The sequence below is a fragment of the Brassica napus genome, chromosome A2 (assembly GCF_020379485.1).
Source record: "Brassica napus cultivar Da-Ae chromosome A2, Da-Ae, whole genome shotgun sequence".
Taxonomy (NCBI): domain Eukaryota; kingdom Viridiplantae; phylum Streptophyta; class Magnoliopsida; order Brassicales; family Brassicaceae; genus Brassica; species Brassica napus.
The window spans coordinates 23,686,892-23,709,801 of NC_063435.1; the positions used below are offsets into that span (position 1 = coordinate 23,686,892).

At 34.5% G+C, this 22,910-nt stretch overlaps 3 protein-coding genes across 5 annotated transcripts; 1 reads left to right on the plus strand and 2 right to left on the minus strand.

Moving 5' to 3' along the window:
• Nucleotides 1-285: 285 nt before the first annotated feature.
• Nucleotides 286-2,913, minus strand: LOC106421654 (F-box protein At2g02240-like). Its single transcript, XM_048743863.1, has 3 exons — nucleotides 1,664-2,913; nucleotides 949-1,067; nucleotides 286-860 (listed from the first exon to the last, which is right to left on the minus strand). Exons 1-3 carry the CDS (start codon nucleotides 1,967-1,969, stop codon nucleotides 449-451), a joined length of 837 nt encoding a protein of 278 aa, XP_048599820.1. The 5' UTR covers nucleotides 1,970-2,913; the 3' UTR covers nucleotides 286-448.
• A 7,112-nt stretch (nucleotides 2,914-10,025) lies between these two features.
• LOC106396149 (ATP-dependent DNA helicase DDX11-like) lies at nucleotides 10,026-14,475 on the plus strand. 3 transcript variants are annotated; one of them, XM_048743870.1, is made up of 11 exons: nucleotides 10,053-10,202; nucleotides 10,334-10,501; nucleotides 10,586-11,155; nucleotides 11,234-11,325; nucleotides 11,785-12,141; nucleotides 12,230-12,538; nucleotides 12,608-12,835; nucleotides 12,903-13,124; nucleotides 13,212-13,749; nucleotides 13,831-14,123; nucleotides 14,281-14,475. In XM_048743870.1, exons 2-10 carry the CDS (start codon nucleotides 10,348-10,350, stop codon nucleotides 14,040-14,042), a joined length of 2,682 nt encoding a protein of 893 aa, XP_048599827.1. In that variant the 5' UTR covers nucleotides 10,053-10,202; nucleotides 10,334-10,347; the 3' UTR covers nucleotides 14,043-14,123; nucleotides 14,281-14,475. The 3 variants fall into 3 exon arrangements, with proteins under 3 accessions (XP_048599824.1, XP_048599827.1, XP_022572236.2); XM_022716515.2 differs by having other exon boundaries at nucleotides 10,063-10,202; nucleotides 10,337-10,501; XM_048743867.1 differs by having other exon boundaries at nucleotides 10,026-10,501.
• Nucleotides 14,476-16,209: 1,734 nt separating this feature from the next.
• On the minus strand, nucleotides 16,210-17,869 carry LOC106396167 (putative F-box protein PP2-B2). The gene is made up of 3 exons (XM_013836493.3): nucleotides 17,479-17,869; nucleotides 16,946-17,064; nucleotides 16,210-16,838 (listed from the first exon to the last, which is right to left on the minus strand). Exons 1-3 carry the CDS (start codon nucleotides 17,746-17,748, stop codon nucleotides 16,400-16,402), a joined length of 828 nt encoding a protein of 275 aa, XP_013691947.2. The 5' UTR covers nucleotides 17,749-17,869; the 3' UTR covers nucleotides 16,210-16,399.
• Nucleotides 17,870-22,910: the final 5,041 nt, after the last annotated feature.

Here is a 22,910-nt window from a genome sequence, read left to right on the forward strand (position 1 = left end):
ATTTGAGAGAATTGCACTGGAAATATTTATAATGGTAATGATATAATGATTTTAAATTATTAAGGATTTCAACGTAATTGACCATCGTGAGAATTAACGTGAGTGAAATCACGTAAGAAATTGACTTCTCAAATAATATCACAGAGATACAGAAATTTAAAAGTATTATTAGAGAAGATTTTACTAAAACATGAAACAACCATTAAGCTGCTATACAAAAACATTTAAATGATTAGAAGAAACACGATTTCTTTATTGAAGTTTGTTCATGTGAGAATCGTAAGATCAAACCATTCAAACATTACATTCCAAAAAGCTGAAGATTCAGAAAACTGAAGATTCAAAAAAATTTACAATACACCAAAGGTTATCACTTATTAGACATGAAATACAACGGAAAATCGTTGAACTAGAAACCGTTCCATCACAAGAAACATGATATAACAATTTACCGGGTTTTCACAGGGCGAAATTCAAATCCTTGAATGATCAAACCACTTTTCCAATCAGGAGTGTTGGTCTTACCAACACTTAGCGAGATATCATCACAACAAGAATCATTGTAGAACTGACCAAGTTCAGCTTCCATCCACCCATCGTCCCTCGCCTCTGGCCTCGTTACATCTCTCCTTCGATCACGACCACGAGGCCCAACAAAGTATATCAACTTTTGAGGAGACTCTTGTCCAACTAACCCAACTCCAGCATCTACCGGCAAATCTCCCAATCCAGGACATCCGTTCTTTGTCTTGAACACGATGTAAACCGAGTAACGAGTTCCGGGAGATAGGTAACGAGTGTGCATCCCTCCACGAATCTCAAACCAACATACATCGATTAGCTCAGCTATTTTTTCAAACCTGCATTGCAATCATATTTTTAATTTTCCCATCTTCACAACATCATCAACAGAAGAATGAGAGATTACAATGGAATAAGAATAAATACCTAGATTCAGGAATTGATATCCATTGCCAATGTTCGGGACTACTTCCCCATGTGATTGACACTTCCTTTGGAGATATCATAATACATCTTTTCCCACTCGCTTTCTCTAACCTGAAGCTCTATCATTTACGAGGAAAAAGAAGAAGAAATTGAAACATTCTGAAACCACATCAAATTAATTAATCCGGAGGTTTAATTAATCACATCCTTATTCACATAATTCTCTAACATTACCGATGAAGCACATAGCAATATATGATTTCTTTTTGAAAGTATGATCTAACGAATAAAGCAACATATGTAATCTCAAGTCTCTGAACAACAACGTATAATATTAGTTTGTATAATATTAGTTTTGTCTCAGAATGACTCCTGTATTATCTCTACATTTTGCTTATGGTATAGTTTAGAGTCTTTAGACGTTAAAAATCAATGAATTCTATATACATATTAATCCTTAGTATTCTCTGGAATGAGATTGAATCGCAGATGCTTATTCCAATATATAGAGTTAAAACTCAATGAAGATTCTACGCACTTATATCAATTTTTGAGCCCTAGGCAGATCACTATTTTCAGATCTTACAATGAGTATATTTGTATACCTTTTTGATAGAGTTAAAACTTAATGAAGATTCTACGCACTTATATCAATTTTTGAGCCCTAGGCAGATCACTATTCTCAGATCTTGTAATGAATAGATTTGTAATATACCTTTTTGCCATCTTCGATGAGAAGAGGGTCATCGCAGAGAGCGAAATAGAGCTCCTTCTTGGACGAGAAAACTCGCGGGTATTGTGGAATCAGAGATGTATATTCCAATGGAAGAAACTTCTCCCATAGGCTATCGGACTTAGCCGCGGATTCTAACGTTTTCGAAACAGAAGCGGCGTTGCAAGCGTCTCGTGGACTCGTGAAGGAGATAATGCTGGAGATGCAATCCACCGGCAATGTATCGAACGGTGACGGCCCGGAGATGATGCTTTCTCTGCCATGACTTTGCCCCATCGTTGCCTCCATCACCTGGAATCTTAAAATTTGTTCTAAAGTCGCTTCTGTGATCAAACGGTGAAAGAAGAATGATTTGTAATGAAAAAAAGAAGACCCGTGGTAGTCGTGTATTTTACGAAATTACCCTTCTTGCCGTGTGCGTCGTTCTCTCCTTCAGGTTACGCGTTATCGTTTGGTTTGCTGATTTATTGAAGGTTATGTGATGTATGTAAAAGATAAGCAGTTGGCAACACAGTAATTGGCTTTGAGTATCGACGTAAAAAAAAAAATTGGCCGAGTATTTTATTCAAAGAAATATTTATGGATTAGTTAATACTTCATAAATTTTATAACGAAGCTATTTTTATTTTAAAAATACTTTACAATATATCGATCTTATATTTATATATATATATCTAAATTATACTGTAATAATAGGATTTATTCTATTATTATTTTAATTAACAAACCTTTTAGCAAATTTTCTATAGTTAGTATATATATTTTCTTTTTAAATGGAAGGCCGTAGAAAGTGGAGATTTTTTGAAATGTTTCAATCTAATCCCTTTCTACAAAAGTTGATGGATCAACTCATTTATCTCTTTTATAAGTTAACTCGAAATCACTCTCTTGAAAAATAATTTTTTTTTTTTGAAAACAGTCTCTTATTGAATTGGTTCGTGTGAGAACGACTAAACATAATAAAAAAACACACTGTTACATTATGTTTTGTTAAATAGTTAACACCGAACTCACCAGCCAAAACCGGATCCGAGATTTTATACAGGCCAGAATTCAGTGCCTTGAATGATGTATACTTGATGTCAGTTCATCGCGAGCATCCATGAACCCTCCATCGTTCAAGAATTCTCCAAACTTTACCTCCACCCACCCGTCTTCCCTCTTCTCTAGTTTCGTTAGTTCCTGCCTTTTCGACTTCTTTCTTTCACGAGTTTTATGTACAATCCCAGGCGTGCTTACCTTGTAATGAGAAAGGCATCTGCCTTAGGCCCCAACTTGGATAACATATTTTAGGGACCCCAATTTAAATTCCACTTTAAATTGGTTATCTTGTATATATAAATTTCTTTTAGTTTTAGATTTAAACAATAATTTATTTATGCTATTTAGACTTATTTTATTCTATTTTTGACTTTTAAATTTAATTTATCATCTATCTTCATAAAACTATTAATTAAAGAATTATAAGATCTTCATAGATAATTTGAAATCTTGCATTTTTGGTTTAATAAACTATGTATTTTGTATTCTTTTAAGAAATAATATGTTCAATTTTTCATGTGAATCTATAAATATTAAATACATATTTTTTTGTAAAGTTTTATGTAATAGATATTTATTACTAATTATAAAAACTTTTTACTCTAGCCTTAGACCCCCAAACATCTAGGCACGGCACTGCCTCCAACTCCAAAGCTTTTCTGGACATCATGAATCGATCGTTTGTCTTATAGTGTAGACTACGTAAGCTGAGTACTGAGTATCAGGAGAGAGGAATTTAGCTTTCATCACACTTCTTGAATGGACAGCCAGTGACAAGTTCTGAGACTTCTTCAAACCTTCATAACACGCCAAGGGCCTTGCAGTGGATGCCACTCGTCTCTGTCTCAATGAGTTGGCGTGAACTGCGCCAATGCCCTTTCCATTTAAAAAAGTTCAATACTCGCATCAAACGTACACTACAAGAAAACAGGGGGATTCTGATGGCCAAAATCGTCAGAAATTCGTCGGAAAAGGCCTATTCCGACGAATTTCTGACGAAAGTGTTTGTCGGTATCATTTCGTCGGAAAAAAAGAATTCGTCGGAATTTCGTCAGAACTTCCGACGACTTTCTGACGAATACCGAGAAATGACATTCTGACGAACTTCCGACAATATTCCGATGCGGACACACGAGACCAGAGTTCATCGGAAAAACTATATACCGACGGAGACGGATCCTCCGAAGATTCCGACGAACTAAGTCCTCGGTAAATACCGACGGACTATGATTCGTCGGTAAATACCGACGGACTATTATTCGTCGGTAAATACCGACGGACTATGATTTGTCGGTAAATTCCGACGAATAAAGTCCGTCGGTATTTACCGACGAATCATATTCCGTCGGTATTTACCGAGGACTAGTTCGTCGGAAAATGTCAGGCTGAAGTTCACTAACAGGCTGAGGTTCACTAACAGGCTGAGGTTCGCTAGTGCTACCATATTCATAACCAGTTTCCCCATGAAGGTACCAAACTTTATAATTACGTGAAAACCCTTTCATATACAAATGAGTCCAAACATCAAATTCTTTTATAACCTTATTATTATTGCAAGTAGAGCAGGGACATCTTAACATACCACTTTTTGCATCCGGTTGCTGTTGAACAAGCCTCATGAATTCTCCAATCCCTTGAACGTATTCTTCCGTAAGCAAATTAGTGTTGGGATCCAAATGAGGTTTATCCATCCACGAACGATAATAAGCTCCTGAAGACATGATTTTCACGAAATTGTTATGACTAAAGAGAAAGAAGAGAGAATGAGGTGTGAATGAGTTGAATGAGGAGGGGTTGCATTTATAGGAAATTGCTTACGGACATCCGACGACTTTCCGACGGAATACCGACAGATATAAAGCATTCCGTCGGAATTTCGTCAGTATTTTCCAATCTCGAACGGCTATAAAACGGTCATATATATTTGTCGGCAACGGTCACTTGGTTCGTCGGAAATTCGTCGGAAAATTCCGACGGAATACCGACGACCGTAACGGTTATATCTTTTCATCGGAATATCGTCGGAAATTTGACGGAATATTCCGACGACTTTTCGACGACTACAACGGTTATATTGTTTATCGGAATGTCGTCGAAAAGTGGTCGGAACATTCCGACGACCTTTGTTTTCTCGGAAATTCGTCGGAATTAGCCGACGGAATTCCGACGACTTCAGATTTTTTGTTTTCGTCGGAAATCGGTCAGAATTCCGTCCAAAATATCCGACGCCTTTGACGTCGGTCGGAATCTCCGTCGGAATTCGGCGTGTTTTCTTGTAGTGGTACGATATAGGTAGGTCATGTGTGTATATTCAGGAGGTTTAACACAACCTTACTTTGCCAATAAGGTTAGGCTGGCGGTTAATGACCACCAACTCTTATGTTTGACCATCAAAATGTATGGCCTCAGCGGGTCGGCCCGCGAAACGGGGTTCTTTTATTGCATGCACAAACCTACGGACTTGCAAACGCTATAAACACATGTTCAACACTAGTTTGAGCAAAACTTATTTGTTACAACTATTATTTATGACTTATAATCAATTTTGATTGAATTTACAAGTAGTCATTGTTACATGAACAAGAGACGAGCATCAGTCATATACATTATTAATTAGTTTCAGTGTTCTAAAATATATAATATAGTTGGTACGGCCGAATTATACGGTATACTCAGTAGTGCACTGTACTGTTTTTACTATACGGTAGAATAACACTGTGATGGTTTGGATGAGCAAAAATACAACGTTTATACAATGTTATACGCTGTTTATACGGCGTTTATACGGGCGTGTGCTATATTTTTAAATAAATTTTAGTAAACAATTATAATGTACTCGTTTGATTATTTTGATTTCATTTGACTTCATTCGTATCATTTTTTGTTTTCTTTTCAGTATTCGATAAATAATTATAATGTATAATCTATTTAATTATGTTTGCTATATATTTATTATTTACATATAATGTATATAGTTATTTTATTTATTACTATAGTATTTATTTAGAATATATCAACCCGTATATACATCCAGGCGCTATACAATAATCAACCGTCCGACTAGCGTATAACGTATTTTATAACACTGCTTAGTTTGAATCAAGTTACAAGTAGTCATTATTCATAAGCCATAACATAAGCCTATCTCGCCCGTACTTTGTTTGTTTTTCAAGTTTGACTCAAGTTATAAGTAGTCAACTAGATTTTGACCCGCGCAGGCGCGCGGGTGTATATTTTGAAAAATATGTTGATATTTGTTTTTCATGTAATTATTAGGATTTGAAAAAATGAATCCGAGGAACATAACCGATACCGATCCAAAGATATAGTACCAAACCCAAACATAAATTGATTAAATATTCTAATTATTCAAAATTTTGTTATTTAGAGAACCGAATCTAATCCGAACCGAAGTATTTAGGTATCCAAATTTATCTAAAAATAGATTTATATACTTATATATATTAATTATTTTTAGATTTAACGTATATAAAACATCAAAAATGATACTTTTAAATTGGTTTAAATACTTGAAAATATATATAGATAGTCAAAAGTAAATATCTGAAATAGTTAAAGTATACTCAAATCACCAAAAATACTTAAAATAATTATTGATTTCGTATCCAAAATTTTAAATCAAGCCAATTGATATGTTAAGTTTAAGTATTATGACATATGTTATTCAAATTTATACGTAATATATTATTTTATTTATACATTTTTAGAAATTTAAAATATATAATGATTTAAGACTTTAAAAATAATTTAAATTAGTTATCCAAACCCAAACCAAACCCGCAAAGATCCAAATCGAACTCAAACCAAAATTTAGAAACATTCTAATAAGGCTGAAATCTTTGACCCCGAAAACCCAAAATACAAACCGATCAGAACTAAACCCGTATGGGTATCCAAAAGCCCATCCCTAGTCATTATTATATATCGTATTTTATCATCATATAATTAATCGTATTTTATATGTACCATCATATAAGTAATCATATAATTAATAGTATTTTATACATACCATCATATAAATAATTACATATATTATATTTTTAAAACTTAATATGAAATATGAAAACCATAATTTGAGTTGGTATTTCAAATTGGGCTTTGTATTATATTTTTCTTATATATATTGACAATATTTTTTTATAATGGTTATTGAAAAATAGTTTAGTAAAAATCCATTTTTGAATATAGGTATATTTTTGAATCAATTTTTGATATAAATCAAATTTGAATTATTATTTTGATTTGAAATATGTATATAAAGTTTAAATTTTGTTTTATGGTTAGTTTAGAAAAAAAAATTTTAGGGAATTAGATTGACCCATTTTGGTATATTTTAAAAGTGGCCTAGATAACTTTCAATTTTTTAAAAAAACATAAGCCCATTACTTTTTTTCTTAATACTACTATCCTTGTTTTCAAACAAAAATATTTTTTTTTAAAAGACTGCAATCCATGTTTCCAAACACTCCAAATTTTTAAAAGTCCTATTCAAGTCTCCAAACACTCCAATTTTGTACTTGAGTTTTAATAAGATAGATACTTCACGTGTGCAACTCAAGTAACATTCATTATAAAACCAAAATATAAATTTAACCATACACCAAATTCAATAGGCAATCGCAAATGTTTTGAAAAAACAACACCAAATCAAAACAATGAATCTCCAAAATGTAAATTAAAACCAAAACACCAAATAAAAATACCAAATCAAGAAGGTATAGCCTATGTGTGTTTAAGAAACCTGTTGCATCAGAATAAAGTCATGTATGGTATAGCCATTATTTTTTTATTTTTAACCAATATATAGCCATTAATTAATGTCTTAATTTGTGTAATAGCCAATTTTAAGAAAAAAATTAAGAATATAGTATTGATGTTGACATAATTAGATCTTCAAACATTTTTTTTCTTTTTTTTTCTTTTCCTTCTGATTTTCTCCTTTTCCAAAACCGGTTGACGGTGATACTCTGTCACTTAAATGAAAAAGGTGTTGTTAGAGTGGTGGTGATATGGCATCCACAATAATAGTGATGGTATTATATAAATATAATAAAGAAAAATACCCAAAGATAACACTAAAAACGTTTTGGTCATAAATATAGACTCTAAGAATCAAAATGATCAAAATGTTTCATTAAAGAGGTAAATATACATTTATATCCCTAGGGTTAACTAATCTAAACCTTAGAGTTTAGAGTTAAGGGGTGTGAATTTGGGATTGAGGTTTAAAATTTTATAAAATAAAAAATAAGTATTAAAAATTTGAAAATAAAAATTTTAAAAATAGTTTCAAAAAGTATTTTCGAATTACAAAAAGAAAATTTGAAAAAAAATTAAAATTTCTTTTTCGAAAAAACAAATTAAAACAAAAATTTATAAAAAAGTTCGAATTTGAAAACATATAATCTAAAACTATAAAAAAATTTAATTTTTTTTAGTTTTTTTTAATTTTTTTAATTTTTTTATTATTTTTATATATCTAGGATATTAGGGTTTTTTTACCTATTAAATAAAATATTTTGGTCACTTTCCTCCTTGTGGTCTACTTTTGTGACCAAAACTTGAAAATGGTCTATTTATGAGAATTGTCCTAGAATAAAACATGGTAAATGGTATAATTCATATTAATGAAATTATAAAATAGTTTGATGAACATCCAAAACTTCAATAAACTAAATTTAAAATACTAATCACTAAATCTAAAAGGAAATATAAACTTTAACTCAAATATCAAAATATGCAAATAGTATTTAATATAAAATATTATTAAAATAGAATAGTAACAAACAAATGATATTAATACATATAGTTTAAAATTTTGAAATGTTTATGATTGCAGAAAATGAGGTAATGCTTACCCCAATGTCAATCCAAACTTTTCATAAACTAGACCCAAAACACTAATCACTAAACCCTAAAAGGAAATATAAACCCTAACCTAAATATCAAGCACATAGTACATAATATGAAGCATTATCAAAATACATTATCAAAATAGAAATATAACAAACGAAATAACATAGTACATACTGGTCGAATTTTAAAATGTCTGATTGCAGGTAAGGAGGTAATGGTTACCCCAACATTAACCCACACCTTCCATAAAGTAAACCCAAAACACTAATCACAAAACTCAAAATAGAAATATATATCCTAACTTAAATATCAAAATATTCACATACTTCATAATATGAATCGTTATTAAAATTGAGTAGTAATAACGAAATAACATAATATATTTTGTTCAAATAGCATAGTACAGCTGAAAACTCACAGTATATAGGAGTGGTGGTGGTTACGACGAAAGAGGTGCTGACTGATATCAAGGAGATGATGTTTGTTTTGAAGAATGTGATGGCAAAAATATGAAAACGAAGATTATAGATTTGTTTAATAAGTAAAAGAAATGATGAAAATAGTTACAGTGATAGACAGAGACTCAAATAATTGAAATTGTTTTTTTACAGAAAGTGATAGTGTATTCAGGATTGGAAGAAATAATAATGGTGGTAGGTAGATGAAGAAGAAGAAATGTATACATGTTATAAAATAACTTATAATTTTATAGTATAGAGAAATTTAATTAAGAGCGAAATTTTATACCCGCAGAAAGGAGATACTACTGATATAAGATAATAACGAGAGAGAATATGTTATAAGGGGAAGAAGAGACGGTGTATTACAATTGATCGAAACGATCGTTTATATAGAAGTGAAAAAGAGAAAGTTACTGTACGTGCATAGTGACGGTGGGCTCCACATAGTAAATAACAATGAGAAAATGTCAAGTTTTGGTGCGTATTATTTTGACGTTGTTTTTCTTCACGTTTACAACAATACACTTATTAACAACAACTAGAGATAATATATTATATATTATAGTAAATAGTGGAAGGTATTTTTTTAGTTAAATACCTAATTATGCTTTATTTCATGGTTACCCAACTCAAATTTTTTTAATTAATTTATTTTTGTTTGGAATAACAAAACAGTGGACAAAGCCATGTCTAGGAACTAGGAAGCAAGAGATAGTTAGTGATGACAATTGATCCTTTCCATCCCGCCCCGCTTCACAGCGGGTTTGGTTTCAAGTGGGTCTGGGTGGGTCTATCCTGTGCGGACCACAGTCTCCAAAAAAAGCTGGCCAAACCCGCTCCGCAAAATATATGGCCCTCGATTTCTCTGTCCAAACCCGTCCTGAATAGACCTTCTACGGGTTTAGTCCGCGGGCAGGGTTACAAATTGCCATCTCTAGCGGCAATAAACGTGGTTATTTTATATTATTTGAAACAAAATTATTAAATTTCAACAGTAAATCATGCATATTATCAAAATAATTTTAGATAAGCTTCTCTTAATCGGCAGACATAATAGAAGAAGAAACCAAATTAAGGGTTTTCGTAACGCGAATCACACTAAGTCTCGTCTCTTGAAACCCCCCAGTGTCGCTCCATATCTGGTATCGTCGTCTCTTAGAATCAGCGATTGATACTGCGTTTAGGATTAGACTTGGGTCCTTTTTTGCACTGATTGCTTTCGTCGGCATTGTTTAGTGTCAATCGATTTGGTTCTGGTTTATGCTTTGTGTAGTAGGCCAATGCAATATGAAGGAGATGATTGATAAAACACAGTTGGCGGAGGAGAAACAAGAGTTCCCGGGGTTCCCGTACGAGCCCTACTCGATCCAAATCGATTTCATGAACGCTCTCTATCGTTTTCTCGACAAGGGAGGCGTCTCCATGCTCGAAAGCCCCACTGGTATATATACTCTAATTTCTTTAAAAAAGAAAAAGCGATTTATCTGGAAAAAATCAAATAATCTTAGGGGTTTGTGATTGTCAGGGACTGGAAAATCTCTAAGCATTATCTGCAGTGCTCTACAGTGGCTGCTCGACCGTAATGAGAAATTAAATAACAACTCAGGATCATCCGATAAGGTTGTTGTTGTTGGTGAAGAAGTAGATGAATCCGAGCCCGATTGGATTCGAAATTTCACTGTCAATAGCCATAATGATGCCAAGACCAATAGTAAATCTCCGTTTAGGGTCAAGAAACACGCCAAGGAGAAGAGAGATTTTGATGCGAGAAAGGAAGAAGAGGTTTCCATAAGGAAGCAAGAGGCTGGTGATGAGGCGAACGAGCAAGAGTTTTGTTTGGAAGAATACGAAAGCGAAGAGGATTCATCTTCAAAGAGAAAACCTGTGGGAGGAGGTTTCTACACCTCTTCAGAGGATGAGGAAGATGGCTCGGACGAAGAAGAAGAAGGAGGAGGAGGAGGACTCAAGGTTTTCTATTGCAGCCGGACTCATTCTCAGCTTTCTCAGTTTGTGAAGGAGCTGAGGAAGACTGTATTCGCCCAAAGAGTCAGAGTTGTATGTCTAGGCTCCCGAAAGAACATGTGCATCAATGAAGGTCTATCCACCATTATTATCATTCTCTACTTTTTTTTTAAATTCCCATAGTGTGTGTGTCTGACACTCACAGTTGCAGATGTTCTTAAGCTTGGGAACGTGGGCAGAATCAACGAGAGGTGCTTGGATTTGCAAAAGAAGAAGACATCTCTAGCCTCTAAAAAGAAGAAGGTACACATTATCATCAAGTCTCTATCTTGTTAGACCATATGATTAATCCGGGTTCTTAGGGTGGAGTTCTTAGTTTCGGCTAAGAACCGTTTCTTAACTTTTAATTAAGAAAAGCTAAAAATCATCTCTTAAATAAGAGATATAAGGGCAACATTATCGCAACGTCCCAGCTGGTCCTTAAGGGCAGGGGACCCACAAAAACACCAGGACCGAGGGGGAAAGTCGTTATATAAGCAACGTCCCAGCTCGTCCTTCGTCCTTTGATATCTCTTGCCTCCTTTGCTTTTTTTATTTTAAGGACTTAAAATTGTCCTAGCGATAATGATGGCCTAAGAGCCGGTCCTTATTCCAAAAGTGTAAAAAAAAAGTATCAAATCATGAGTTAAGAACTCTGAATTAAGAATCCGGGTTAAGCATGCTCTTAGCTTCTAAGTTCTAATGGAAGCTTGAACATTTCAGAATTTAGGTACAAACGTTAAGGGAGGACGAACCAAATCATCATCTTGCAGATGCCCGATGCTTAGGAAACAGTCACTACAGAGAGAGTTCAAGGCTGAGATTCTCCAGCAAGAAGCCATGGACATTGAGGATCTTGTCCAGCTTGGACGAGAGATGAGGACGTGTCCATACTATGGCTCTAGAAGAGTGGCCCCTGCAGCTGAACTTATTATTCTTCCGTACCAGTCTCTCCTGTCAAAGTCTTCGCGAGAATCTCTTGGTCTGAACTTGAAAAACAGTGTCGTCATAATAGACGAGGCTCACAATTTGGCTGACACTCTTCTCAGTATGCATGATGCAAAAATAACAATATCACAGGTAATATTTACTGATACTTCAATACACATCATTTAGTTGATATCTGACAGTGTGGAATCAATGTCTTTAATCGATTTGTGTTCCCCAGTTGGAAGATGTACACAGCAGCATAGAGAGTTATCTTGGAAGATTCCAGAACCTCTTGGGAGCTGGGAACCGTAGATACATCCAAACTCTGTTGATTCTCATCCGAGCTCTCCTCAAACCTCTTGCCACCACCAGTGACGGGAATCTCAACAGTGGAAATAGTGGGCTTGATTCAGGAAACCCTTCTAAAAGCAAGCCTTGTGGTGGTTGCTCGATGGCGATAAATGACTTTTTATTCTCTCTGAATATAGACAATATAAACTTGGTCAAGTTACTCGCCTATATAAAGCAAAGCAATATCATTCATAAGGTAAAGTGATCTCTTTTCTTCTGTACATTTCCCTTTTCTCATCTTTGACATTCAACTGTTTGTGCGCAGGTGAGTGGATATGGAGAGAGAGTTGCTATGTTGCAGAAAGACCCAACGGCACGTGAGGAAATGAGCAAGCTATCAAGTTTTAGAGCTTTTTCTGATATGTTGGTGGCACTCACTCATAACAATGGTGATGGGCGGATCATAGTCTCAAAGATGAATTCGTCCACCTCTGGCCAAAAAGGAGGGTACATTAAATACGTCATGCTCACTGGAGCGAAGTTATTCTCGGAGGTTGGCCCTTTCATAAATCTCTTCCTTTCTTTCTAAGTCCGTAGTGTTAATTAAAACCAATTTGTAGGTGGTGGATGAAGCTCACGCTGTTGTATTGGCCGGTGGGACTCTTCAACCTATAGAAGAGACAAGGGAACGACTCTTTCCGTGGCTACCTTCAAATCAGCTGCAGTTCTTCTCTTGTAGTCACATTGTTCCCTCTGAGAGTATAATGCCAATCGCAGTTTCACATGGTCCGTCTGGTCTGTCTTTTGACTTTAGCCACAGTTCAAGAAGCTCAACAGAAATGGTGATTGATCCTAATAGACTGGTTTTCTAACCTTGATTGAGAAAGAGTATTGAGTGTAACTTGTGCTTTGACCTTTTGGGATGGCAGATACAGGAGTTGGGACTATTGATGAGTAACCTGGTGGCATTGGTTCCCGAAGGAGTTATCGTCTTCTTCTCCTCCTTTGAGTATGAAACACAGGTGCACACAGCGTGGACCAACTCGGGGATACTCAGAAGAATAATGAAGAAGAAGCGTGTGTTTAGAGAACCCAGAAGAAACACTGAAGTCGAAGCTGTTCTCAGAGATTACAAGGAAGCGATAGAGAGCCAAAGAGGGGCAATAATGCTAGCTGTGGTTGGTGGGAAGGTGTCAGAAGGAATCAACTTCAGCGATGGCATGTGTCGGTGTGTTGTGATGGTTGGTCTGCCTTATCCCAGCCCATCTGACATTGAGCTGTTAGAGAGAATAAAGCATATAGAAGGTCTTGGAGATACGGAATCGTCGAAACCTTGTCTGACTTTGGTTGACGACTCATACTACAGTGGAGATGTTCGAGAAGGGTTTGGGGTATTAAGGAGCTGCAGAAGGAGAGGGAAAGAGTACTATGAGAATCTGTGTATGAAAGCAGTTAACCAATCAATCGGTGAGTTAATATCTTCATTCATGATTGGACTGAGAATTAAAATGTTAAAGTTTTCTTTGCCTGTTTGCTTTTTTTTTTCAGGTAGGGCAATAAGGCACGCAAAGGACTATTCAGCCATTTTACTGGTAGATGCTCGATACGCGAATGATCCTGCCAAAAGAACATCTCATCCATCCAGCAAGCTCCCAAAGTGGATCAAAGATCATCTTATTTATTCCACCAAAGGCTATGGAGACGTTCACAGACTGTTGCACCAATTCTTTAAACATAAAAATGTCCAAAAATCATCCTGAAAAATAACATTGAAGCATCTATGAGCGAACATGTTGGAGGAGATCTCATGTTGGGTTCCAGTGGCAAACAAGAAGAAAGAGGTATTGCAGTATATAGATAAAGGCTTTCTATTTGCCATATAGGTTCCTATTGTATCCATTCCATTTTGTTTTTTTGTTGATCATGTGTTGATGACGTCTTTAGTGCTTCCATTTATTCTTGGTAAAAAAGGAAAATCTTCTGTTTGTTGTTGTACAGTTTTAACACGCACAACAGGAGTAGGGTTCGTGAAGACATATGTTCTCGGTTTTGAAAAGTGATCAACATCAAGCAGCAGAGAGAAGAGTTTGGTGAGGCAGTCTCATTGTTTAAAAATAAAACTGGTCTCTGGTATATTGTCAAGTGATGCTTACAAAACAGATTTAAAAAGAAAAACACGATCCCCCTCTAGTATTTCGTGAGATTGTCACCATCTCCTTTAGAATTAAAACCAGCAAAGAAAGGTAAGGACAAGAAACTTAGCTGCCAGTAAGATACTTATGCTCGAGATTAAGAGAGTAGACAAGGAACATCACACGAGAAATGGCTAGATATTCGGGGGGGAGAAACCCAATACTTAACTTTTGTATCAAAATAATTAAAAAATCTTTAATATAAAAGGTTACAAAATACTCTTATGCAAGTGACTCAATATAAAAAGGTGTAACTGAATTATTCACATAATTTTGATGAATATTTGTTTACAAGATTGATACAATATATATTAACACTTAAATCATGTATTCAAATTATTTTATCTAAATAATTTTAAATAAATAATACTAGAGCAACAGTGTTAAAAACAAATACCAAATCTCCTATATATTGATTGAAAAGCATTTTGAGGGAGTAGTGATGATGTATCGTCACCACAATGTATTCACAAATATAGCTGATTTGACATCTCAAAAATAATTTTCATAAAAAGCTAAGCTTATATGTTGTCACCATATACATTCTCACAAAAACATTAAATAACGTTTTCATATAATTAATTACAATAAATCACATCAACTTCATATTTTTGACATTTCCTTAGCCATAAGCAAATGTAGCATATTTATAAAACTATATTCAGTTTAAAAATGGGTAGGAGTCACTACAATTGCCCATGATTTCATTTCATAATTATTATTGTTTGAGACGTAACCAAACATGATTATAATAATTTTGAAATGTATGAATAAGTATTCGTAGTAATCCTTTGGAAAAAAAATATGAAATACCCATGCCTACATATAGTTTATGTTAACTACATTGACATTTTAACCATTATATAATCATAATTATATATTTAATTTGAATGTATATTACCTTTTACTTATAATTTATATAACTTATAACTTAATGAAAATTTCATAATAAGAAGAAATAATTTGTTTCTTAGTAATCATTTTGAAAAGTTCATTTTACACGTTACAAACAATAGAAAAAATCATCTAAACCATAAACCAAAGTCAAATTGATTTAGTCTAAACCAAATTCATATATTCATAATTTCCATTCCTTAAATAAGTGTAGAAAAAATATTTAGTTTCAAAATTACATGATTTTAAGTTTGTGTGGGAAGTTTATATAAATTTCAATACCTTATTTGAGCCGAGGGTAAGTTCTTTACTTTAAATTTTGCATCTTTTGTATAATGATTCAAAGTTCAAACTTTACAATTTTATATTATATTCTCTCTGTTTCGAGTTAATTGTCATTGTAGGAGAAAAAATATCGTTTCAAAATAAATGTCATTTAGAGTTTCAATATAAAATTTATTAATAAGATTATTCACTTTATTTTTCTATTGGTTGAAATATAGTTAGGTCTATAAATAATTATGTTTTTTATTTTGGAAATATATAAAATCACATGTTTTCTTAATATGTATGGATAAACCTATAACAACGATGAAAACGAAACAGATGAAGTATTTATTTAAATATTTTATTCTGCACAAGGCTGAATAATATCCTTTAAGCCAGACGCTGACAAACACATAGCTCTTTTAATATTTGAAAGATTACTCATTTCTGATAGCTAATATTTGGTTAAAAAACTATTCTTTTGATTTTCATTGTCAAAGTACTATTAGAAAAAAATTACTTAAACAGAAGCACCGTGACAATGCTATACAGAAACATTCTGAGAATGATCAAATCATAAACTGGAAATTTGTTCAGGTGAGAATGATCAATACAAACATTACAATTCCAAAACCTGAAGATTCGAAAACATTACAATACAACAAAGATTTTCACTTGCTTACACATGAAACTGAACCATAAAACCGGAAGATCACGGAACCAGACATCGGTCTTATTCCATCACAAAAACATGATATAACAATTTACCTGATTTTGGCAGGGCGGAATTCAATTCCTTGAACGATCAAACCACTTTTCCAGTGAGGAGTGTTGGTCTTAATAATACTAAACGAAATATCATCACAACATGAATCATTGTAGAACTCACCAAGCTCGGCTTCCATCCACCCATCTTCCCTCGCCTCTGGTCTCGTTACATCTCTCGTTTCTGTCTCTCTCCTTCGACCACGACCACGACCGCGACGAGGAGGCCCAATAAAGTATATCAACTTTTGAGAAGGTTCTTGTCCAACCAATCCAACTCCAACGTCCACCGGCGAATCTCCCAAATTAGGACATCCGTTCTTTGTCTTGAACACGATGTAAACCGAGTAATGAGTTCTAGGAGATAGGTAACGAGTATGCATCCCGTCACCAATATTAAACCAACACACATTGAGTAGCTCTGCTATTTTTTCAAACCTGCATTGCAACATTTTTTTGCCATCTTCATCAGTCATTATCATTTATCATCAGAAAAATTAAATGAGCACAAACGAATTGTAACAAGAATAAAAGGAGTAACGTACCTAGATTCAGGAATTGAAATCCATCGCCAATATTGGGGAGTATCTCCCCATGTGATCGACGATTCCTTCAAAGATAACATGATACATCTTTTCCCACTCGCTTTCTCTAACCAGAAGCTCTGTCATTGTACCAAATAAAAAAACTTGAAACATTCAGAAACCACACCAAATTAATCAACTCCGTAGGTTTAATCACATCCTTGTTCACATAATTCTCTAACATACTGAGAATGATGACCGTAAACATTTGTTAATTTGTTCACGTCTACGTCTTATCTATGGAAAAAAAAGCAACGTGTAATAGTGTTTATTTTCGTTTATAATATTATCATTGTATTGGTTGTAAATTGTCTATTGTTGACAACAATTGTAACTTTGGATTCAGTTTACATGTTAAAAAAAAAGTCAACGGTTTCGATACACATATTACTCTCGACTATATCTAAAATCTGACTGAATCACAGATCCTTATTCTCATACCATTCTAACATCTAATTTTGAGCCCAAGGCAGATCATTATTCTCAGTTAATACCTTTTTGCCGTCCTCGATGAGAACAGGATCATCGCAGAGAGCGAAATAGAGCTCCTTCTTGGACAAGAAAACTCGCGAGTACTGTGGAATCAGAGAGGAATATTCCGAAGGGAGAAACTTCTCCCACACGGTATCGGATTTAACAGCCGACTCAAACGTTTTCGAAACAGAAGCAGCGACGCAAGCGTCTCGTGGACTCGTGAAGGAGATAATGGTGGAGATGCAATCCACCGGCAATGAATCGAACGGTGACGGCATCGTTGCATGCATCAAATCGCCTGCGTCTGGAATCTTGAAAGACAGATAGCCCTTAAGACTTCTTTTGTAATAAATAAATATAGACTTCTTGAGATCGTTCTAAAGTCGCTTCTGTGATGAAGTGGTGAAAGAAAGAATGATTTATAATGAAAAACAAAAGACTCGTGGTATCCGTGTCTTACATGTTTACGAAGCTTCCCTTCTTGCCGTGTGCATCGCATCTCTCTCTCCTCAACACTACGCGTTTTCAATTAATTCATTACTAACTGTGGTTGTAAGCCCATGATCTAATAAATATTTCCTCACATGGTCGAATCACAAAATTAATGTCTACGAAATTATATGTGTAGCTGATTCAAATAATACACTTTCACCCTATAGAAACTTACACACATCTCGACCAGTTGGCTTGGCTCATGGGCCTAAGAGATGGGATGTCTCACATGATAGAGGGTATCCAACGAGACACTTCATCTAGAACTATCTGGACTTAAAATCTGGAATACCTGAATTATTAAAATAAATACACTCTCTTGTTGAACTGGGTACACGTGAGAGTTGCATAAACATCAAAAGAAAGAAAAATTTAAAACATTAGTTACAATCAAATTAAAAACCATTAAAACAGTCTCTGTTACAATATGTTTTTGGTTTGATACATAAACATATAACACCGGACTCACTAGACTCTGTTACAATATGTTTTTGGTTTGATACATTAAAACAGACTCTGTTACAATATGTTTTTGGTTCTTACTTCACCATACCTTTTTCACAGGCCGGAACTCAATGCCCTGAATGATGAAGCCAGGCGTCCAATAACTGTACTTGATTTCACTAATACGAAACCAGATTTCATCGCGATCATCCATGAACCCTCCATCGTTTAAGAATTCTCCAAACTTTGCCTCCACCCACCCATCTTCCCTCTTCTCTAGCTTCGTTAGCTCCAGCCTTTCCCACTTTGCACCTTCGGGAGTTTCATGTACAATCACTCCAACTCCAAAGCTTTTTTAGACATCTTGAATTTGATCCTTTGCCTTGTAGACTACGTAAGCGGCGTACTGAGTATCAGGAGAGAGGAATTTAGGTTTCAGCACACCATAGATCTTGAAAGGAATCCCAGTTGCAAGTTGTGGGACTTCTTCAAACCTTTATAACACATTGCATTCAACATTATCAGAACGAGTTAAAGTTTTCATGAGTTTTTAACTCAAGACTAATTGATACTGTATGTATTAGTATCCTTGTCCCTTATACTCTTTCCATTTAATAAAAGGTGGCATTTTAACACTTTTTTCTTATTACACAAATTGTCATATTAAAATTCTAATACAATTTTTAAAAACTATAATTAACTTTGATTGTAAATATACTTTGATCCTGTAAATATATTTAATTATCTCAAAGATTATTAGGTAAATAAATGTAATTATTAGATAACAAATTAATTTTAACATTTTTTTTTAATTTGTGTAAAAAATGTCAAAATACTGTTCAAAATAAATGCTTCTAATCATTGCCGTTTGAACAATGGAATTTATCGTTATGAGATATATTATTTTCTGGGCCGACTGACAAGGGGAAAAAGTGATGCGACCGTTCCGGACCAAGCTCGTGCCCCTCCGTATATTAATAGTTAAGAGGTCCAATTTTTTTTATAAATTTATATTTTATATGAAAATCATAAATATAATAAATAAAATTAAAAAATATCCAATATATTTGATATGTATATAGTTTTATTTTCATCCAAAAATATATAAAATATTTATTATTAAATTTTAAAAATGTTTTAATTTTTAAACATTATCTAAATATAAATTTTAGAAAGTAAAAAAAAAAATTTGTCCGAAGGCCCATAACAATGTTTAGCCGGCACTATTCCTAACAGAAATCTTTAGAATTCAGACAAAAAGGAGTTACCTAGAATCCGGATCTGAGATCAATCGCCAAAAGGTAGAGAATGTGAGATCAAGTTCCTTCCCAGATAACGTTATAGTCCTCGTCCCTCTCGCTTTGTCTAAACTTAAACTCTATGTTTTCCAAAAATAGAAAGCTTCATTAACAAGAAATCTATAATGGTAGAATAAACTTACAAACTCAAAATAATCAAAACATAATCAGGTATACCATTTTTCCACCTTCGATTAGAACATAGTCATCGCATCGAGCAGAAAAACGTTTCTTATTGGATGAGAAGGGCCCTCTTCGTTTGCTCACCCAGGTGATCCATCTGGATGAAGATATAAATTGATGTTCGTTTAGTGCATTATAATGCTACATCCAGATGGATCACCCAGCTGAATTTTTAAAAACTCATCTCAAATTCTCACCCAGATGAAGGTGAGTCTTGATGGTGCATCTGGATGCAGATGCATCTAGTTCAGTCCAAAATGATAAATGACAAAAATGACATTTTAAAATCAAATAATTATTTTCAAACCGTAAATTCTATTTTTTTTGCATATATATTTTTCCGTTATAACCAAAAAATGCATTTTCTCGCAGAAACGAAAAACACACTTTCCCGCCAAAACCGCAAGATGCATTTTTCCGCAAAAAACATAAAACACACATTTTCATTAAAACACATTTTTCGGCTAAACCAGTAAAACCACACTTTTCGACCAAAACCCAAAAAATACATATTCCCGCCAAAACTCCAAAAGCATTTTCCGGCCAAAAACGCAAAAAGCATTTTCTCGCCAAAATCGGAAGCAACGCATTTTCTCGCCAAAAAAAAAACATTTTTTCTCGCCAAAACCGGAAAACATAATTTTCCGCCAAAACTGGAAAACAAAATTTTCCCGCAAAAACCGAAAAACACAATTTTTCCGCCAAAACTGGAAAACGGAATTTTCCCGCCAAAACTGGAAAATAGAATTTTCCCACCAAATCCAGAAAACGGAATTTTCCCGCCAAAACCGGAAAACAGAATTTTCCCGCCAAAACCAGAAAAAACGCATTTCCCGCCAAAACCGGAAAACCGCATTTTCCCGCCAAAACCGGAAAAAAGTATTTTCGCGCCAAAACCGGAAAAATGTATTTTCCTGCCAAAACCGGAAAATGTATTTTCCCGCCAAAACCGGAAAAATGTATTTTTCCGCCAAAACCGGAAAAATGTATTTTCCCTCCAAAACCGCAAAAATTCTTTTTTTCCGCCAAATCGCGAAAAATAACTTTTCCTGCCAAAATCGTGAAAAAAAACTTTTCCCGTCAAAAACAGTTTTCCTGCCAAAACTTCAAAACACACTTTTTTTGTCCAAACCGCAAAAACTTATTTTTCCGCCATACCCATAAGACGTATTTTTCCGCCAAAACCATAAAAATGTAATTTTTCGCGAAAAACACATATTTCCTCAAAAACCGCAAAAATATTTTCGGCCAAAACCATAAAAATGATATTTTTCCGCCGAAACGTAAAAAATTATATTTTAGTCATTTTATTAACAAGTCCACCTGGATGCAGATGAAAGTTAAAAAATAAAAAGCAAACGAACATAGTTGCATTCAGATGATTCATCTGGATGCATGGACGAAATGAAGAAACGAACAACATCCAGATGAAGCATCTGGATAAGACATCTAGATGGACCATCTGGATGCATCTTCCAGATGTACAAACGAACAGGGCCAAGATTGAATATTCCTGAGGAAGAAACTTCTCCCTTACGCTACCGGAAGTGACAGCCGACGCTGATCCAAAGGTTGTAGAAACCAAAGGGGCGAAGCAGAAGGCAAAGAACAATACATTCCTCTGGAAATACATAAAAAAAAGTGGACAACTTGGAAATGATTCAGCGCCGTGACTTTTCTCCAGTGTTTGCCTGTACCGATAGTCTGCGTCAAGATCTGGATCAAGCTTGAGAATTGTTGTTCTAACTTTTGCGCACTTCTCAAGTCTTAACTTTCAAAGTCGTCTGACCTGTTTTGCCAAATTACCCCTTCTTTGAATCAGCGAGAGGAGGGCGTCTACCTCACGATCCTTTGAAAATGTCTCTTTCCAATGTCGTCCGGATATTTTAAAACAAAATCACTGATCTAAATTTTATGAATTAGTAAAGTAGCCTAAAATTAAACCCTTAAACCTTGTAAAACTAAAGCCTAATATAATTTGTTTTTTTGCTGAAATACTTCCTTACCCACCTTGTCTAACATGACAAAGTTTCCCGGTAAATTGAACACCATGCCTCAAATTCTTTGCTCAGATACTTCTTTTCCCAACTTGTTCAGAACTTCCATGCACAATCAATCCAACTTGAAAGTTGTGTAAGATATCAAAAGGGATCTCTTGTCTTGTTCACTACGAACACGAGTAATGAGTTCTTGAAGATAAGGGGATTTATATTATTAAACCATGGATCTTTAAAGGTCATGCAACAAGATGCTGCGGCACTTTCGTCTAGCCTTCACAACACATTGCATGAACCATCATCGGAAGGAGCCACCGTTAATGGGACTTTTGTCCCCCATGGGTTTTATCAGAGGCCAGTGAACATGATGTTTATTCACACTACAAGAAAACATCCGCATACTGAGGGAAAAAATCGTCGGTATGTCATCGGAATAACGCTATTCCGAGGACATACCGACGAAAAAAATCCTCGGAAATATCTCCTCGGAAATTCATATTTCCTCGGAATTCCGTCGGAAATTTCCGACGGAATTCCAAGGAAACAAAATTTCGAGAAAACTCCGAGGACACAGAGTTCGTCGGAAGGTTCCTCGGAATATACCGAGGGACGCCTTCCTCGGAATATTTCGATGGAATTCCGATGGTCCAATCCTCGGAAGTTTCGACGAAATATTCCTCGGAATGTTTATCGAAAAATTCCGAGGAACTTCTGTCCCTCGGAAAATTCCGAGGAACTTTCTTCCCTCGGAAAATTCCGAGGAATTTCAGTCCCTCGGAAAATTCCGAGGAACTTTCTTCCCTCGGAAAATTCCGAGGGAAATAAGTTCCTCGGAATTTTCCGAGGAACTGCTTTCACTCGGAATTTCGAAAAAATTAATTTTTTTTTAAAATTAATTTTATTTTTAAAAATTAAAATTTTTAAAATTTAAATTCGAAAATTTAAAATTAAAATTAATATTGAATAAAACATAAAACATTAAAACATAGTAGATAATATTCAAAGTTAAATAAAACATTCAGAGTTTTTGGTAAAAAA

Excerpts from the sequence above, each read along its gene's own strand:
- LOC106396149 (XM_048743867.1), top strand. The coding sequence starts at position 10,321 with ATGCTTTGTGTAGTAGGCCAATGCAATATGAAGGAGATGATTGATAAA. Across the intron at positions 11,156-11,233 it reads GAACATGTGCATCAATGAAG|ATGTTCTTAAGCTTGGGAAC; the intron begins GTCTATCCACCA and ends TCACAGTTGCAG. Across the intron at positions 13,125-13,211 it reads CAAGAAGCTCAACAGAAATG|ATACAGGAGTTGGGACTATT; the intron begins GTGATTGATCCT and ends TTGGGATGGCAG.
- LOC106421654 (XM_048743863.1), bottom strand. The coding sequence starts at position 1,969 with ATGGAGGCAACGATGGGGCAAAGTCATGGCAGAGAAAGCATCATCTCC. Across the intron at positions 1,068-1,663 it reads TCATCGAAGATGGCAAAAAG|AGCTTCAGGTTAGAGAAAGC; the intron begins GTATATTACAAA and ends CGTAAATGATAG. Across the intron at positions 861-948 it reads ATATCAATTCCTGAATCTAG|GTTTGAAAAAATAGCTGAGC; the intron begins GTATTTATTCTT and ends ATTGCAATGCAG.
- LOC106396167 (XM_013836493.3), bottom strand. The coding sequence starts at position 17,748 with ATGCATGCAACGATGCCGTCACCGTTCGATTCATTGCCGGTGGATTGC. Across the intron at positions 17,065-17,478 it reads TCATCGAGGACGGCAAAAAG|AGCTTCTGGTTAGAGAAAGC; the intron begins GTATTAACTGAG and ends GTACAATGACAG. Across the intron at positions 16,839-16,945 it reads ATTTCAATTCCTGAATCTAG|GTTTGAAAAAATAGCAGAGC; the intron begins GTACGTTACTCC and ends GTTGCAATGCAG.